This window comes from Aythya marila (assembly GCF_965140915.1).
Source record: "Aythya marila genome assembly, chromosome: 9".
In the NCBI taxonomy this organism is placed as follows: Eukaryota; Metazoa; Chordata; class Aves; order Anseriformes; family Anatidae; genus Aythya; species Aythya marila.
This window is the reverse complement of record NC_139050.1, coordinates 15,185,496-15,203,812: the sequence shown is the minus strand read 5'-3', so window position 1 is coordinate 15,203,812 and position 18,317 is coordinate 15,185,496. Positions and strand designations below refer to the sequence as shown.

The following is an 18,317-nucleotide window of genomic DNA, read 5'->3' as shown; positions in this document are numbered from 1 at the left end:
CATAGAGAAAAGATGGGAGAAAAAATAGCAATACAGAAATAATCCTTATGAAAGCCCTGAGCCCAACTGAGCAATATTACCCTCATTTTACAGTAGGGAATTGCAGAAGGCTTTTTTTTTTTTCATCTATAAGCAAATAAGAATCTGAAACATTTCCTATGAAAACACAATAAGCAGGTGTGGCCCGGGGCTTTGCTATCAGCTGTCGCCTTAAAACTCCCTGGAAACTTGGCCTTGAACCTGAATTTGTGAGCCTTTCAATGACATCTAATGTTGAATTCTAGCTTCCCGTCAACATCAGGGAAAACTGATGACGTTGGGGTAAAGACCCTAATTTGCACTGATGAAGCCAGGCTAGGAGTTTGGAATGGAGGGAATTTCTCAGGGTATTTGTGTAAATGACTGTTAACCTGCAGTGCTAGTATTGCAACAGTGCCTGGATCCTCCCAAAAGTGAACAATGACATGTCCTATCCGAGATCTGTATCTATGGATGGATTACATTGCACAGAACAAGGTAGCGTTATTATTATTATTTAATTCTTCTAACAATCAGCAGAGCAGCTGAGCTACTCCCACAGCTGCATTAAATATCTTGACTAAAATATGCAATCCTTTTGTTATTTCATCTTCTGTGAGAAAAGTGGACTGTCTTGTTTCAACAGATTTTAAGCTTATATTTCTTCATAAAAATGCTGCAGAATGCAGCTCACGAAATGTGCCTGGCCATTCCAGTTTTGTGCATATTCAGTATCACAGCTGAGTGTATGAATACCTAAAGTAGTTCCAGACAAGATAGCTTGGATCCTGGAGCACAGGGCAAAACACAGATTAATCTGCTCCAGGTGGGGTAGATCAGTCCATGCAGAGCTCTGCCTTAACAAGTTGCTTGTGGCACTGGGATGCATTGGGTTAGAGGTGGCTTGAGTAGAGCTGACTCTAAGCAAAAGCCAAGCAGGCAGTTTTTCAAGGGCATTCGCCGCTGGGACAAGAAAGATGCTGAGACAAGAAGCTTTCTGCCTAATTTTGCTGTTCCAGAGCCCTGGTAAGGGAATGGTAGGAAGGTGCAAGAGGACGAGCTGCTCCTGCCTCCCACCACAGCTCCTTCACACCCAGTGGCCCAACCTTGGGGTGGGGGAAATTGTGGTGACGAGCTGGGGTGGGCTGGCGAGGACAAGTCCCCCGTTTCACAGCAGCAGGGTGCGTGCAGTGGTGCCTCCTGTGGCCTCGAGGGAAAGGTGGGGATGGCTGTGTGAGGCTGCTGCAAGCTCCTGCCCAAGCCCTGCTCTCTGGGTCAGGTATGCTGCAGAGGAGCTTCAGCAGGTAGAGTGACATTCAGTCTCCTGGATCTCCTGGAGCCCCATCCTGGGGATACCAACAGAAATCTCAAACTCAGTCCAAGGTGGAAGCAGTGCCATAGCCAACAGTGCCAAGAAGTGCTGCAGCACTTTGAAATGATAAAAGTTTCCTCAGCTTTGTGTCCAGACACATCACTTTGCTGTCCAGCTGCCAAGAGGTGACAAAAGCATGAATTAAGCCAGGTCACTCGCTGGCAGGAAGGAAGCCTCTTGGCCACCCTGCAAGGGGGGAGAGCTCCGGACCCTGCCCATGGTAAGGGCACTCCTGAGCTACAGGCTGCGTTGGTCATTGCTGCCCCATTGTCCCACAGAAGGTGCCAGCCCCAATTTCTGCAAATTCTTCTTCCACTCATCAGCCTCGCCGTGCTTTCCCTAGGAGTCTGCTTCAGGCCTTCCCTCCTCATCCACGAGCAAACTCAAACTCATCACCAACCCAGCACCGTGCCTGGGGCAGGGCTGGGGCAAAAAGTACCAGTGTTGCAGGCGGCGAGCTGGGGGCCAGGTGTGTGGGGCTGCCTCTGGGGATGTGGAAGGGGAGATGCAGGGATGAAAACCGGCGGAGCAGCACCCGCAGCACCCCCTGCAAGCGTCCTGGCACAGCGTGCATGTTCCCTCAACACCTGCAGCACGGTGCCACGGCTCCCACCCACGCCCCTTTCCCTCCCCACGCTCTGCGGTGGGCAGAGGGGGCTCGGCACGAAGCCCCTTCGCCCCCAGCCCTTTTTCCTTTCCTCGGGGGCTGCCGCAGCGCTGGGGCCGCGCCTCCTCCTCCCCCCCGAGCAGCTCCAGGCTGGGAGCGCAGCTCGGGCCAGGAGGGGGAGCCCTGGCCCACGCGTGGCCGTGCCACCCGCCTCCTGCCGGCAGGACCCCGCCAGCTGCGGGAGGGACGCGGCGGGGACTTGGCTGCGAGCCCCCTGCCTCCCTCCCGGGGTCCCCCAGACCGGCTGCTGCCGAGTGCCCCCCGCGGGCCGGGGGGGGGGGGCCCGGAGCCTCCTCCTCGCCGGTGCAACGAGCGGAGAGGCGGGGCTGGAGAGTGCGGGCCGAGGAAGAGGAGGAGGAGGAGGAGAAGGAGGAAGAGGGAGAAGAAGAAGAAGGAGAGCGCGGCGCGCGTGGGGCGCGCGTTCTTCGCGTGCGCAGGTGAGCCACGGTGATCGCGCGTGGGGCTGGGGACGGGAACGGGGATGGGAACGGGACGGGGATGCAAATGGAGCAGGGATGGGAACGGGACAGGGATGGGAAAAGGGAAGGGAATGGGAATGGGAAAAGGGATGGGGATGGGATTGGGGATAAAGTCGGGGATGGGGATAGGGATAGAGATAGAGATGGGGATGGGGAAGGGGATGGGACCCGAGGGTGCGGGCAGCAGGAGGGGGGCGCAGCCCCACTGCGCGCCGGGACAGGAAGGGTGGCCCGGCACGGCTCGGCTCGGCACGGCTCGGCTCGGGCCGGCCGTGAACTTCCCGTACTCGGAGGGAAAGTTTTGGGCGGAGGAGGCGGCTTCCAGCGTGGTTGCGGACGGTCGCGGCGCGCTGCCGGTAATCAGCCCCTTCTCGGCCGGCCCGGCGGGGGAAAATCACCCCTAAAAAAAAAAAAAAAAAGAGGCGGAAACACTCGGATGCGGTCGGGAAGGCGACGGGGAGCCCGAGGTCCCCGCACCGTGGGAACTGCCGGGAGGGACCCGCAGCTCCGCGCCCCCGGGCCGGGCTGGGGGACGGGAGCACGGGGACAAGGGGACAAGGGGAAGGGGAAAGGTCCCTGCGGCGTGTGCTGCTGCCGGATTTGCACCTCGGCAGAGGACGCAGCCGATGCTAAAGAAGGCGTAGAGCCGAGCTGCGGGAGCCCCGCTGCCCGAAATGCGGAGTGGGTCGCTGGTGGCCCTCCTCTGCGCCAGGGGCGCTTGGATTATCCAGCGATAAACGCAACTTTAATTTTCGTCTGCATTGCAAACGCACCGGCCTGATACGTGGTCTCTCCGGTTAGAATGGAAGGGGGAGAGGAAAGGGGACAGCTTCAAGCCGCGGCAGAAAAATAAAGTGGAAGGGACACGTCCAAGGAAGGCGCCTGCAAGTGAGCAGGTGCTGGCGGCAGGTGTGTGCTGGGGGCAGCGTGTGCCCTTCTGTTGTGGGAGGGGGTCTGGTGGAAATAGGTCGGGTGGGAATGCTTTCCTGAAAGGGCAGGGGGGAGAAGAAACGATCGGGGCTCCAGTTCTTCAGGTGGCCTTTTTCTGTGCCACTGCCACTTCCCCTCGGTGCAGTGGCTGTGCTTGTTCCTCAGGCTGCTTCCTCGGACTGTGTCTGCACGGTGCTCAGCATACCGGGATCCTGTTCGCAGGGCCTTCGGATGCTGCTGAACACCAGATTATAAATACACTTTCACAGGCACACTCTCTCTTTCCATCCCAGCCTCTGCTTTGTGAATAGCTGGTTATAATGCATGGAAAAAAAAATGTTTTCTTTTACGTATCTTCTTTTCTTATTAAGTACATTTAGTTTTGTTGTCATAAGAAAGATATGAAAGGGTTTTTATTTCTGGATTTGGGAGATCGCAGCAAGCTTCTTATCTTTTTTTTTTTTTTTTTTTTTTTATTTGCTATGTAATTAAAAAGTAGTATTTTCCTGACGCTCCATTTTTAACCGTGTCCTCCCTCAGATAAGCGAGCTGTCACAGAACTTATGATTCCATACACAGAGGGCTCGGAGTATTATTTATGAACCGTGCAGTGGAGAGTCCATATCTCATAACTTAGAGGGCCATTTATAACAGGTTGCTTTTGGCAGCTCCAGAAGATTTACGTGCAGTATTGTGTTCCATGCAGGAAGAGTCTCTCCTGCTTGCATGGAGAGAGCATCACTCCAGCCCAAGGACTTTCTGGTGGGAACGTTCATTGCCCAGATTTCTGCCCCCATTGCCTGCTTGGCTGTGGTGAGCAGGGAAGGGCGACCTGAGAGGGTTAAGCTCTAAAACCCGATGTCCTCCTTACCTGGATTTGGTGTAGAGTGATTCGAGTCACTCGCAGCATCCTTTCCACAGCAGCTTTCGTTCCATTTCTGGATGGTTTGAGTTGCAGGATATTTATGGGCTTGGGGAATAAGGCTGTGAGGATCTGGCATGGTGGAAGCAGTAAGCTGGGAAGGTAGAAGCTGGTGCATGGAGGTGGAACAGGGAGCTGTGGGACAAGAGGTTAAGCTGTTAACAAAGTGCCAGCATGCAAGCATAGGGCAGCTTTACATGCGTGCAGCCCTGTGACTTTCTTTCCATGTTTCTGGGTGTAGCTTGAGTTCAGTGTCTACACAGTGCATGGGAAGAGCTGTACTTGCTCAAATCTGTCCGTGCCAGGTCCCTCTGAGAGTCGGTGAAGGAAAGTTTGTGTATGAACATGTCTGGGCTTTCTCCTTCCCCATCTTTGAGGTCTGTGCAGGTATCCTGCATCTGAGTGCTGCTGGTGTACAACGGGGATGAGTGCTGCCAGGTCTGGGCTAGAGCAGGCTCATACCTGGGCCAGGTCACCCTGATGAGCTTGGAAGGATTGTGTAGGTGGGAGAGACTTCAGGGGGGTGGGTGAGCAGTGTAGCAGGAGGTTAGATGATGCCTGGAAATGTGGAGGGATGGGGAATGCCTCCTCACTGGCCCTGGCGCTCTAATGTTGTGCTCATAAATATGCGTATGGGAAGGAGGAGGTGGAGGGAGAGCTTGTCCCAGCTCCGTTCCTCCAAAGCCAGCATGTGCCAGATGCCAGCACCAGGGAAGAAGCGTTTTGCTCCCACAGAAAAAGAGGCAAGACCATGCTTTTTTAATTACTATTATTCTTTCTTCTTTCCTCTCACTTATTATGTTTGGATTTTTATGCTGGCTATTTTGGCAGGCACACAATTCATATGTCTTTTCCCATCTGTCCCGGGTTCCCCACTGTTGTCAAATGCCCTCCTTTTTCGGCAAGGCTCTGACTTGCAAAAACTTGCCATGGAGATGGCCCCTGCAGCTGGCAGCATGGCCAAGGAGTGTCCTGGCTTGGCTCTCAGAGCACAGGTAGCATCAGCAAGGTGCACGGTTAGGAAGATTACAACCAGCATGTGAACGTGTTCAGATAGCTGAGAGCATCCGTGCTGTCCGATCCTTCTTTTCATCATACAGCAACCGGGAATGCTTCGTGAATAAAAATAGATATATGGAAAAGCCTATATAAGCTGAAATCTGTGAACAGCGCCACGTTATCTGGGAACTGAAACACTTTCTATGGTGAAGCTTGCAGTTCAGACGTTGCCTGCTCTCTTCCTTCCTCCCCAGCCCTTCTCTTGCCACAGCGGATGGATTTTGGTGTCCCCACGAGCTGTGCCTGGCAGATGAGAGCTGGTGGCCCTCCGGCTGTGCAGGGTGGGCCAGCTGGAGAGCAGGAGGAAAGCAGAGCCCGTGGTTGTGTTTGCCATGCTTGAGCTGACTTCCTCAACGAAACCCTGTGGGCTGGGTGTAGCTCGGGGGCCGGTGGGTTTCCTTCCCCACGTTGTTTGTAACCGCTTCGTTCGGCTCCACCAGCAGCAGAACGGATGGCTGAGATTTGGTCGCTGTAAAACTAGAACAAAAGAGCTTCGTGTTCTGGGAGGTGTTTTAGGGTTTCTCCTCCCTCCTCTCCAATGTGTTTGCAAAGCAGAAGGCTCATCTCATGTTTCTCACCGAAGATTTGTTACACGTGGGGCTTTTGCGTGCGACTGAGCCATGTGTACACTCAGAGTGCAAAAAGGAAACAGATTTGGGGAAATTAGCTCCAGAGGTGCCTACGCCTTTGGGATCTCTGAGGTCAAGGGTAGTAAGTGCACAGGCTGAGGTCCAAATTCCCAATGAGAAGCATAGAGAAATCCTGATATTTGTAGATTTAGAGTCTTATTTGATAGAAAATAAAATACAGGAACATGAATGTACAAGCACACATATTTTGTTATAGGGTTCCTTACAAATAGTTGCTAGTAAAACAGGATTTCTACTATGAACAAAGAATCATTTCTTCAGTCAGTCCCTTCTTCATTTATCAGCTCTCAGTTTTATCAAACAGGAGCTACCTCCGCAGGAATTCCTCTGACAAAGGGTTTCCCTGGGGTCTGGGAGATTATCCAATTACAGTTTTAACAAAATTGCAGCAAGGATATCTGGCTGAAGATAGAAGTCTGAGAGAGCATTAGGAAAAGAACAAGAAAGTATAAGGGAGCCAGAGCTTCACTTTTGTGTATCAGTAAATCGGGGAGAATTATTCCCATTCTTACCTTCTGTGGTGAGCAGAGCAAAGGTCCTGGTGTCATGTATACCTGCTTGCTTTCCTTCTTCTTTCCTCCTGCTTCTTGCACTCCATATTTACATGTATAGGAAAACCCTACATTAATTCTCACGGAGTCCTTTTAGACAAAAAGGGGCTGCTAACCTAAAGGCTGTGTGTGGTGTGGGGGAGTATGGGCAGACAATAAGAAATTGGTTTGGGTCCTAGGCTGAGTCAGGGGGTGGGAGGAGGCTTTTCCTGGAAGCAGAGACCCTTTACCCTGGAAATCCCACCTGGAGCAGGGTCTTCCAGAGCAAAATAGCTCTTTCCAGGTGCTGGGAGGTGCCTGAGAAGGAGCACTGCGTGGTCCTGCACTCCCACCCTGCATCCATCATAGCTGCAGGCATCCCCAAGCTGCCACAGGAGGGTGCCCAGTTGGTGCGGAGCTATTTGAGAACCTGCCATCAAGCTCCTTTACTCTTCTTTACCACTAACATCTTGCTTACCACGGCTGGGCAAACCTTACTGTTTAACACGGTCAGCTTGGGGCTCTGCTTGGAGATACCCCACTGAGAGGTGGGTAATTGCCTGGGCAGGCAGCTCCACGGACAGTTTTGTGGTGCAGCTGGGAGGCAGCAAATCACACCCTCGCACAAATAATTTAGAATAGAAGTCTCTTCAGCTTGAGTGAGCAGAGGTGTTATCAGAATTAGAATAGGACTTTAAAAAAAAACAACAAAACAAAACACAAAAAACTTTTAATAACCCTGTATCTAACTAGAAAAGCTGCTGTTTGTTTGTTTGTTTGTTTTTTTTGTATTGATTCCAGTTTTGCTTAATCCCTTTCATTACTGACATAGAAGTGTAATGGAATATCTTGGCTCTCTTAGGCCTGATCCTGTCCACTCATGTGGTATTTTCAGATCTTCAGAGAACGATTCTTATATGTTCAGTCAACTTGTGTGTAAAAGCTTGCAAAGCTGTGACCTAAATGTTTATCCTTAGTGCTGACAGGATGCTGCGGAGCTGTTTAACTCGATATTTATAACAATTATGTTGCTTGGTGAGAAAGATGTGACACTTTCTTCTTAGAGGGAGTTTTTACTTATTTTTTGCCTTTTTCTGCCTGTTATTTGTGGTCGCAATTGCCTTTCTTTATGTTTTACCTTTTGTCCTACATGTAAATAATGAGCTAATTACAGTTAATCTCAGAGCAAAGGAATGAGACTTTTAAAGAGTGAAAAATAATTCCCATCTGTTAGATCTGCGGTAGCATTTTGGGGTTTGCCTTCTACTCGGAAGGAAGCCAGAACTTATCTTGCTCAATTTCAAGTTTTCCTTGCAATATTTAAACTGGATTTTTAATCATTTAAAAAACAAACAGAAATGGAAATAGCTTTTCAAATTATGTTTGGCCACGTTCTTAACACATTGGCGGATAAACCTGAACAGCTCTGTTGTACTCCTACTGAAATGAGTTGAAATCTCACTACCAAATTCTATAGAAACAGGTTTGAGGCTTTATTCTGGAAAGGCATCTATTTTTCATAGTCATATATTGCATTTCTGTGTTTCCTGCCTGCTGGGGCTCCCAGTGCCCAGCCAAAGAGGACTTGTTCCAAGGGAACTGCTGCTTAAGTACTTACTGTTTAAGACAGGCTCAAACCCAAGTTTTCTGTGGTGGGTATGTGGTACATTTATCCCCATCAGCTCCAGTGGCTGCTGAGCCTGGGGAATTAATCTATACTTTGCACTCATATGTCATCTTTCATCTCAGCATCTCTAAGCATTTTAGAGACATTAAGACGCACAGCTGTGGTGCGAGGTGGGGAGAGGCTGTTATAAATGTGGCTAGAGAAATGGAGGCACAGATTTTAGGAGCCTCTGATAATGTCTTCAATTCAGGGGACAGCCGTTTGTACACTGCCTGATGCCTGATTACCAGGGAGGCACTACATCTTTTCATACACTACACGCAGTAATAAATGGCTCTGTAGGCTTCATGTAGATTAACCAGATACTCATATTGGTATGCTAAACTAGTGGACTATTTAAAAACTTCAGTGTTAGGGACTAACAGGAGCACAGCACAGGGGTGGGAGCCCAAAATTCCACTCTCTCTTTTTTTTTTTCCTCAAGCAGACCTTATTGCAAAAAGCAAACTTCACCAAGAACCAGAATTAAAATAACCTCACCTCCATCCCACTGTGGTAACATCCAGGGCCCCACCTACACATGTTGATCAGCAGTTTGTTGATTCAAAGCTCCAGGATCTGTAGAAAATACTTATCCTGAACAAGAAGGCTGTACGAATTCACTCTAATACACGTAATTGGATTTGTTCTGCTGGGATATAGCTGCCTACCCCTCCCCACCCCCAAGAACAACCTCCTTCCAGCCCATGTTTACAAAAGGGATCCTGATAATGGGAGGAGATACATGTTGCTGCCTAACACGATAATGGTGGCAGGCTGCAAGGGCTAGTAGGGCACCCAACCTCTCCAGACAAGCACTGGCGTGCTGCACAATCCCAGAATGTGTCACTCTAGCAAATTGTGCCTGTTACAGTTGAAACCCCATGGGTTGTCTTCCCTTCTCCTCCATCAAGCAAAACCAGCCACAGCCTCAGTGCATTTTCTCTTTTTCTACCTCCCCGGTTCTGTCTGGCACTGCAGTGGGGACTTTGGGGAGACCCTGCTTAATCTGGCTCCCTGGGAGGCTGCAGAGAAGGGAAATGCTTTTCTCCAGGCTTGTTGTGTCCTCTTCCATTACACAGAAGAGCCACACCTAGCAGCCTGGCATGCCAGTCCTATTGAATGGCCCATGCTGTGGCTACCCAGGTGGGCCACGTTTCCCCTCTACAAGCCTTTTTTCCTTGCCTACCAGGTGTGATGACTTTGTAGTTGTTGACAAGAAGTATCAAAGAGCAAGAGGGAAACTCAACCCAACTTTCCAAGGGCACTCAGCAGTTGCTTCCTCGTGGCAATGGACCAGCCCAGGGCAGGGGTCAGTGCAGCTTTGAGAATATCGAGGTACCCATTTCCTGGCATTGAGAGAGCTCAAGAAAGACAGTGTTGGAGACTTTTCAGTGTTATATCCCTTTGCAGCAGGGTTTTTAATGTGTAGTGGTATTTCCTCGTGTCACCGCTCCTTTAGAAATGTCAGCAGTGCTTATATTGCCTTTTGTTTGTCATTCAGCTGGAGAAATGAATTCATTGCCCTCAAGAGATCACATTCTCCCCAAATAATTAATACCGATGACAATCACAGCTTGCTGCTGCCTGCAGCTCCCTCTTGGCCTTCCCACCCTGTAGGTGCAGGGGTCACAGAGCGGACAGGAGAGCCTTGCAGGAGGCTGCTGGACTCAAAACTTCAGGGTGCCATGGTTTGAAGGCTGCGGTTGGTACAGACAGAGCCTGAGCAAGTTCTCTGTAGGGACCAGCCCATTATAAGGCTAAATGCAATTAAATTAACCTGATTATAAGTAATGCCAGGTTTGGAAACCCTGTGTGGCCCAAATTTGAGAATGAAAAATCTCAGTTGGCTTGGTTTTACCCTTGAATATCTTGCTCATCCCAAGATAAATGGAGTCACCTGAGGAAATCTTTCCTTATGCTGTAGGTAGGGTTAGACACCAGTTCTTCATCCCTTAACAGCAGTGTGGGTAAGCCTGTCTGTAGTGTTGGAAACGTTGCAATCTGCATGGGGGGATTGTGGTAATTGCACAGTAAGAAGGTTGCTTGGAAGGGGCAGTGAGACGTTGCGTTGTGCCTCAGGGTGCTTGGGGCTTTTTGCCTGCTGTGGGAAATGAAATGGGAAAGAGACTGGAGCTCAGTAGCCATCCTGGGAATGTGGTCTGCAAGCACTGAGGGGTATAAAGGGAAGGAGGCAAAGTGAAAGAGCAGGTATGTACCTGGCAGTAAGTGCTTGAACTTAAAGAGTGTGATTTTATTTATTTTTTTTTTTTATATTGAGTGCTTATTACAGCTAGTGCTTAGCAGAGCTTGTGCAGTCCCTGTTGTGACGGGTGGGCTGTGCAAAGACACTGCTGTTCCCTGGCATTTGGAGCCAAGCACTTGCTGTGCTTAAAAGGAGATGCTGTTGGGAAAGCTGTTCTGGGTCTGAGAGTCCCAAGCTGCTCCTATGAAAGACGGTAAGCCCAGCTGAGGGACCTGCCCAGGTCTGCATTCTGCTCTGGGTTTAGAGCCTTGGGCTGAGCAAGCTGGGGACTGCTGCTGGGTGCTCTGTTGTGCAATGTGGATGTGCTGCCGTATCCATATGGAGAGTGGAATAACCTCTTAAGGAAGGCAGTGGCGTTGCCTACATCTAAAAGCCATTAAAAAGGTCAAGGGGATGAACGTATAAACGAAATGCTCATTCTCAGATGTCTCCAGATATTCCACAGGAGCTCACCAGGGCTCTTGAAGAGGGGGAGGAATCTGAATTCCTTAAGTTTCCCCAGGTCTTTAAGCCACATTGGTTGCAGATTTATATTTATTTTTATTTTTTCCTGTGCAAAGATTATTTTGTCAGTTTATTTTCTGCTGGGGCAGCACACTGGTGTTTCTTGGAGCTCTTCTTTCACTATAACATCGCCATCCAAAATAGAAGCATTGTCTGGCTTCGCAGAAGGTCTCAGCTCTCTTTGAAGCTCTGTTGGAAGCTTTTCATTCCCTGGCTATTCAGACTTAAAAAATAGAAAATCTTGGCTGGATACCTTTTGCCTGAGCACAGAAGTGCTCTTGTAGATTGGTGTTTGAACTGTTTGGTGGCCAGCATGTATGCATTAGTAATCTGTGCCGTTTGATTTCATAGCTGTGGCTCAGCCTGTCCCTCTTCAGCCCACTCCACAGATCTCTCTGTAACAGTCACAGCTGTTTATTTGTCCTGTCCAGGTGTGCATACATTTCTGAGAGATGCTGGATTATTGAACTAGTTTATTTTAAATGTATGAAATGCAATGTGCTCTGCCTGCTAAGCAGCTGCCAGAGTATAATCGGTGGCACCCTGGGCTCCAGCAGAGCAGTGTGTAGGATCTGTAGCACTTCTGCTTTGCCAAGCCCTGAGAGGACCCCACAAGAACTGAAAAGGAAAGGTGGCAATGATGGCTTTCTCCAGATGTATCTTCAATACCTCTCTTTTCCTCTTCGCCTGTCTGGGTCATTTTCCTTTTTTATTTCTTGGTGTGTGTGTAAATGGCCACTTCCTCTGAATTCTGATTATTAGCTTTAAATCTTTTGAGCTGAAAGGACTCTAGGAGATGGTATCTAAATGTCAATAATACATCACAAATTTCCTGCTTGGCAGTCACCTGTGACCTAAGCAGATGAGCATTGATGGAGCCAAAGCTTGCACCACCAGAAAGCTCCCAGAAATGACTTGCTCCCAGGAAACCTCTTCCCACTTTCCCCTGAGCCTCTGAGCTCAAGGCTGCTCTCTGCTCACTGGAGCTTTTGGTCAGCCTTCGACAGGCACCTTGCTGCTGCAGTTTGCTTTGCTGGGTTAAAGCAGAAACAGCCTGGGAGTTGTTCTGTCCCCGCTTCCCTGTGTGACCCCTAGGGTGATGCACCTCTGTGTTTTGTTCATCCACAAGATTTGCTGTCAAAAAAAGCAGAAGAAAAAATGTTTCTAGAGGTCAATACGTCTTGCCTCAAAGGATGTCCTTAAAATCAAGGTGATGAAAGGATTGTGTCCTTTCAGGACAGCAGGGCTTTAGGATGATGTGCAGGAGGAAATGAAATCCTTCCTTCCTCCCACTCTGATGCCCTTTGTGTAGGCAGGCTGGCTTTGGGCAGGGCAGTGAGCTCCAGCTTTCCTTTGGGTCGGCTGCCAAGCACCAGAGGCAGGTGCATGGGACTCCTGTGAGGGCTCCCATGAGCCTGGCTTTCCCCTGGGATCTCAGGCAGGGCATGGGATGCTCGAACCTAGCAGGCTGCTGCCCTGCTAGCCTGGTGTTGTGACTGGGAGCTGGCAAGGAGCTGGCTGAGCTACTGACCAAGAAGATCGCTTCCAGGTCAGGTTTAATAGGTTTGTTTCATTAATTATTATTTTTTGGTTGGGTGGGGAGTAGTTGCTGTAAAGCTGAGTGTGAGTGCTGTAGCTCCCAGTGCTTCCAGAGATGGTGTAATGGAGACCAGCTCTGGCCAGAGAGGACAGAAGATGCTTTGTGCTAGCAGCAGGGGAGCTGTCTCACCAGGGCAGCTTTCCATCCGACTCCCACTAGTTTCCTTTGCTTCCCCTCTCTGCAAAAGCAAGTGTGTAATTGTTGCTGTGATTTTAGCTGGTAGAGAAAGTTTGTCTGCCCAAATCTGTTTCCTTTGTTTTTGATGGCATAAATTGCCTTTGTATTAGAAACACCTCAGAAGGAAATGCTTTCAGCCTGCTCTGCTGTCAGGTGCACAATTGCCTGCACAAGTTTCTGAGGATGGGAAAACTGGGGGGTGGAAGGTCTACAGGGACAACCATGGGTAATATGCAAAGCTTGTGGTAAAAGTGGGATTTCCGTGTTGGTCTCGCAGTCTCCGCAGCGGATGCGTCACCCAAGATGTGCTGACTGGGTCATGCTTGCTGCTCTTGTGCTTGTCCCTGACTGAGGGATGGGTTTAGCCCTGGCACAGCCTGCCAAAATGTGCCTGGTTCATGGAGCTGCTGCAAAATGGGCTCCCTGCACTTAGGAGAAATGCAAATATGTTTTTGAAGGAGAGCATTTGGGACCCTTTGTTGGTCAGTGGGCCTGTGTTTGAAGTGATGTGACAAAGCTTGTGAGAGCAGAGAAAGTGTGCTCAGCTGCTTGTGGTGGTCATTATCAAACCACTGCTGGTTTAATGTTGATAAATGTGCTGCTTCATCCTGGAGAGGGAAGGCTGGACTTCCAAAACCTGTCACGTGTCCTTCAACTCATGTCTCCAGGGGCTTCAGTGTAATGTTACATTGCTTGGGAGGGCTTTCCAAGGGGCTGGCAAACTCACTGCAGGAGTGGCTTTGCTTCAGGCAGGGATGAGAGTGGAAACCCGGACTCTGTAGCAGAGGCTGGTGCTGCTCAGCACCCCAATGGCCTCGGGAGGAGAGGCAGGGGCAGCATGAGCTGTGCAAGTCCCAGCTAAGTGGCACCAAGCTTTATGCTACAATAATCCCCCCTATTGTCTGCCTTGGTCCTAAATGTACTGAAAAGCAAAAATGTTCCCTGGAGCCTGAAAAGCCTTTTCCCACTCAGTGTTTTTCTCTTTCTGTTACTTAGGCTGCAAAGGCAGCTGCAGATACCCTTTGTCTGCCTTTTGGGTTCTCTAAATTTTGCTTTGATTGTACACATAAGAAACACAGTAAATGCATCAAGCAGCCTTCTTCAGTGCTGTGTGAGGATGCAGGGACCCTGGGCTCATGCTCACACGGTGACATGGGAGCAGAGGAGCCCTGCCTGTCTCCTGCATGCTGGCCCCGCTATGCAGCATGGCCCTGCACAGCCAACTTGCCTGCCAGCAAAGGGAGTGGGGCTCTCTTGCTGATGCGTGCTTTGAAGCCCTGGCAGCATCAGCCCAGAAGTTTGTTCCCTTACTGGTGCCCCAAAGAGCCCCAAACCTATTGAGTTTAGAAACAAAGCAACTCTGAAGCTGGCCTACTCTGTTTTTAGTTTGTCTTCCAATGTCAGCATCCCTCTTCTTAGAGCCAGTCCTGTATTCTCAAATTCCTTTGACTCAGAGGGGCTTGGGACAGAATTACATAATGAAAAATATGTAACACCGTTCAAATGACCAGAGCAGTTTTATTTTTTCCCCTCTTCCCAACAACTGTTTTATTTTAAATGCCCTTTCAGCCAGAGCACTTAGTGGCTATGTTTTGAAGGGTGCTTTTGTTCTGTGTACAGTAGTGTGACTTCAGTGAAAAGGAAAAAGGCTGTCAGATCTCTCTGGGTGCCTGTAGTTAGAAGGGGCAAAGGCAGTTTCTTAAAATATGGCATTGTTTTGTAGAATTAGTAGGGTTGTCTTTAAGAACAAGTGTACAGTAGCTACTTTGAGAGCAGCTCTCTTCATTAATTGTTTGATATGTCTTTGTTTTTACAGTTGTTGGGAAAAAGCAGAGGCTTTGTGGGGTCCATGCTGCTAAAAGCAATAGTGAACAATCCCTCACTTAGATCTGTTTGGGAAAGGTGTTTTAAAAAAATGTTTTATATGAAAACACCATGTGTTTTGGTGACAGTAAGTCTGCTTTTAGTCAGTATCAAATGCAAAACCAACCCTCTCTACCACCTTGGTTTTGAGAACAGGAGACCCCACCATGACCATGCTCCCCCTGCTCCTTTTCTTTCTTGCCCAGTAGCAGACAAGGTGGAAGGTGAAAGTTTGAAGAAGAAAGCACTCAGAAACAGAAAGAAAATAAATTCCTTAATAGGATTCTTAACGGCGGTGGTGAATTGTTTTCCCCAACTGCTCTATGAATTATTATTAACATGTTAATTTATGGAGGCATTAAGAACACTTCAGAGTATATTGGTCTCGTGAGAAGTTCCTGGAGTGCTGAGGATGTATCTGAGCTATCCAGCCTTCTTCTGGCTTCTCTGATTACCTGCTGTCTAGCTGCTGTGTGATTTCTGAGCCGGTATGCTCCTCTGCTCACTGATTTATTCCTGGCTCCTGTTGGGGTTTGCTTTTTGTGCAATTTGCCTGTGTGCCGGAGCTGAGGTCTGTGACCAATTTGGGTGAACACAGCTGGGGGAGCCCCACCAGCGCAGTTTGGGGTTTGCACTCCCTGATTTCTGGCTCCTCAGTTGCAGCCGGAGGTGCTGGTTTTGCAGGCAGTGATGCCAAATTGTGCAAGAAGTTAACCAGTCACTGCTGCAGTTGTCACGTACTGGTAAAATTACAACATGCTTTCCGGTGTCATGAAACAAAGAAGCAGGTTGCTGGAAAAGGCTGAGGAAAAATCCTTCTGTTCCTGGTAAGAGCGGGTGGGTTTTAGTGCGATTGCTTACAGCATTACAAAACCCATCTCTTCTGTCTGCAACAAAATGGGTGCAATGCTCTTTTCCTGATGTCACGGGCAGAAACATGTTGTGCTTCTGGGGATAAATGACCACACTGCGTGACAACGGGACTGTTCTGTGAACACCTTTCTCTTTGGGGCACATCACAGCTTTTTGGGCCATGTAAGTAAAGCATCACAGTTCTAGCAGCATTGAAGGGGGTCTTTCAGCTTTTAAGTGCTGGGGTGGTCAGGGCATCGAGGAGGTTGTCTGCTCCCCTCAGCCAGCCTGTGGTTCAGTGCCTTGTGGGTTTCATAAAGTGTCAGAGCAGCCAGGGCTGAGGAGAAACGATTCACAATCCAGTAATGGAGAAATTGCTGTAATCTGACAAGCTCTGTGTCTGTCTGTCTCCACTGATAAAATCTCTGGAGAGCCTGGAATGAACCAGAGGTAAATCAAGCTGTGCAGGACTTCTGACTTCATAGCTAGGTAGAAAAAGAAATGAGAATTTCCATCTTAGCAGGCAGAATATGGGAATTCTAGATACCTTGCTCTTGGGAACAGACCTACTGGCTCTGAGACCGCTGAAAGGAGTGTGTTCTTACAAGCAGTTAATGGATGTAAATATTAGCTCACTGCAGAGTTTATGTATCACAGAGCGAAACATAGTAGTTTATTTTGGCCTCAGGCCACATGAATGGCCTTGCTCTAAAGGGGAGAAACTCATCCAAAGTCAGTAGTTGCTCCTGTTTGCCTGGTCAGGTCTGAATTCAGTCTGATCTGTGCAAAACACAGGAGAGAATCGGTGGAAAATAAGGGTGAATTAGGACGTGCTGTGCACTTATCTAATGACAAATGGAGAGGGAGTTGTGAAGAAACTTTATTATGGAAATGATCTCCTGCTGTTTATATGTCCTCTGTTCCAGCATCTGAATCCCCAGAAGCTCTTACATTGCCACCGAAGGTGTAACATACTGGTTCTTTCTCGCCAAGCTAATAGTGCAAAGATGTTTCAACCATTCTTGATCATTTCCAAAGGATGGATGTACTTAACTGTGTTTCTTCCCCATGGAGGCTTCCTGTGTGACATTGGAGGTGGTTATAGATGGTTGTAGCAGGGGGTTTGGCTAGTGGCTGCCCTGTCAATTTGGGTGACAGAGGTAGGGGATGACCGGCTGTCTCAGCTGGACCTTAGGGAATACAACTGAGCAGCTGCCCGCGGGTTTCTGAAGGACTCCTGGCTTCCAGGGCAGCCAGGTGCGTGGGCTGTGCAGGGAAGAGCGGGCTTGCTCCAGATTCCCTTTTGTCTCTTAGAGATGAGCCCAGCATAGGGAAAGCATTGTTCCAAGGCTTTTCAAATCCAGGCATTGAAAAGGAAGGATTAAATATCTGCTGCTGGATTTCGAGTAGTTCACACATCCCATTCTTGTTAATACCTGCAATCTGTGCAATCTTAGCCGCTCTCCGCTTGTGCCTGAAGACCTTCAGCATAATGTGTGTATTATGGAGAGGCTTCTGAGGGACGTGTTTCAGGGAGCCCTGTGGCTTCTCTCCCTGCCCTTGCAGCACACTCTGATGGAACAGTCTTCCATGTCACCTCAGGAGCGTGCTCCTGGCAGTGTCACCGTGCTCATTACTACATCTGCCTGGCAGGGCTGAGCTGCTTTGAGGTTCATCCTTTTTAACCATCTCTTCTCCCTCTGTGCTCTGACGGCACCCAGGAATATCACGTGCAACCTTTGCTCCATTAACAAGAGTGCCTGGTAAATGTCAGCTGTCGTGACTAGCAGCTTCCAGGTTGTGTCCTGGAAAACCTAGAAACACGGGGAAATTGAATCTAGTGAGTGAGCAGCTCTCAGAGCAAGCCGAATGCCAAACACCAGAGCACGTGGCAAGTGAAACTGGCAGCATTCGTTCATCTCAAATTACAGGAAATGAGCAAATAGCAGGAACCGAGAAGCCTGGGATTGTTTTCTGCCTGCCTTAGGAAGTACAAAGGTTTGTCTGGATTACTTCTGAAGTGTGCACAAGTCAGGGACTTGTTGCCCCGTGTGGGGAGGTTTTGGTGGGCTGGCTGTCCTGTAGGGCCACAGCAGCGTGCAGGCCCTGTAGAGGCTCTGTGTGGGCCTTTGTTGTGCCCAGCAGTCAGGTGTGTGTTTGGTGCAAATGTGCTTCAGCCCTCTTTTTTTCTGAAAAGCAAGTGTGTGCACTGGCAGAATGACTCCTGAAATATTGAAGTCCTTTGCTGAAACCTCAAAGTTGGGATTTCTCCCCTGCTGTATGTGACAGGCAAGTAGCTTCCTTACTCTTTGTGTGCATGAATATCGGCTGTTCCAGTGAATAAAGAGGCTTGGCTGTCCTCTTCTGAGCTGTCACCTCCTAGGCTGGGAGAGCTCCCGTGGGCAGGACAACACTGCCATGCAGATTGATGCTCTTCTTAGAGTGTCTTAATGAAAAATATATATATACAAGAACTAAAGGATCTGTGGGTGGGCAAAGGATCTGTGGGAATAAACACATGCTCAGTTTTCTTAAAAAGTAACAAATGCCTGCAGCAATGAAGTGTTATGGAATAACCAGAACCCCTTGGTGTACTGTGTTGGCAGGATGAAGATGGTCGGTGCCCTGCTGGTGACACTGTGGCTGTGCGTGATCCCCTTCTGCAGCAGCTCTGGTAAGTGCCTGCTTATTGCGGGAATTAATCAGCCGAGGCCAGCAGAAGAAAACTGACTTTTGGTTATTTTAGGTGTTTGCACATATTC

General features: G+C 49.1%; 1 protein-coding gene across 2 annotated transcripts in view; it reads left to right on the top strand.

Moving 5' to 3' along the window:
• Positions 1 to 2,267: 2,267 nt before the first annotated feature.
• IL1RAP (interleukin 1 receptor accessory protein) overlaps positions 2,268 to 18,317 on the top strand; it is a 45,049-nt gene continuing 28,999 nt past the window's right edge. The window contains exons 1-2 of one of the 2 annotated variants that reach the window (XM_082767139.1): positions 2,268 to 2,494; positions 18,162 to 18,229. In XM_082767139.1, coding sequence (XP_082623265.1) covers positions 18,163 to 18,229 — 67 coding nt within the window. In that variant the 5' untranslated portion in view covers positions 2,268 to 2,494; position 18,162. Of the gene's footprint in view, positions 2,495 to 15,458; positions 15,531 to 18,161; positions 18,230 to 18,317 lie in introns of those variants that run through there. The other variant, XM_082767140.1, reaches the window with a different exon arrangement.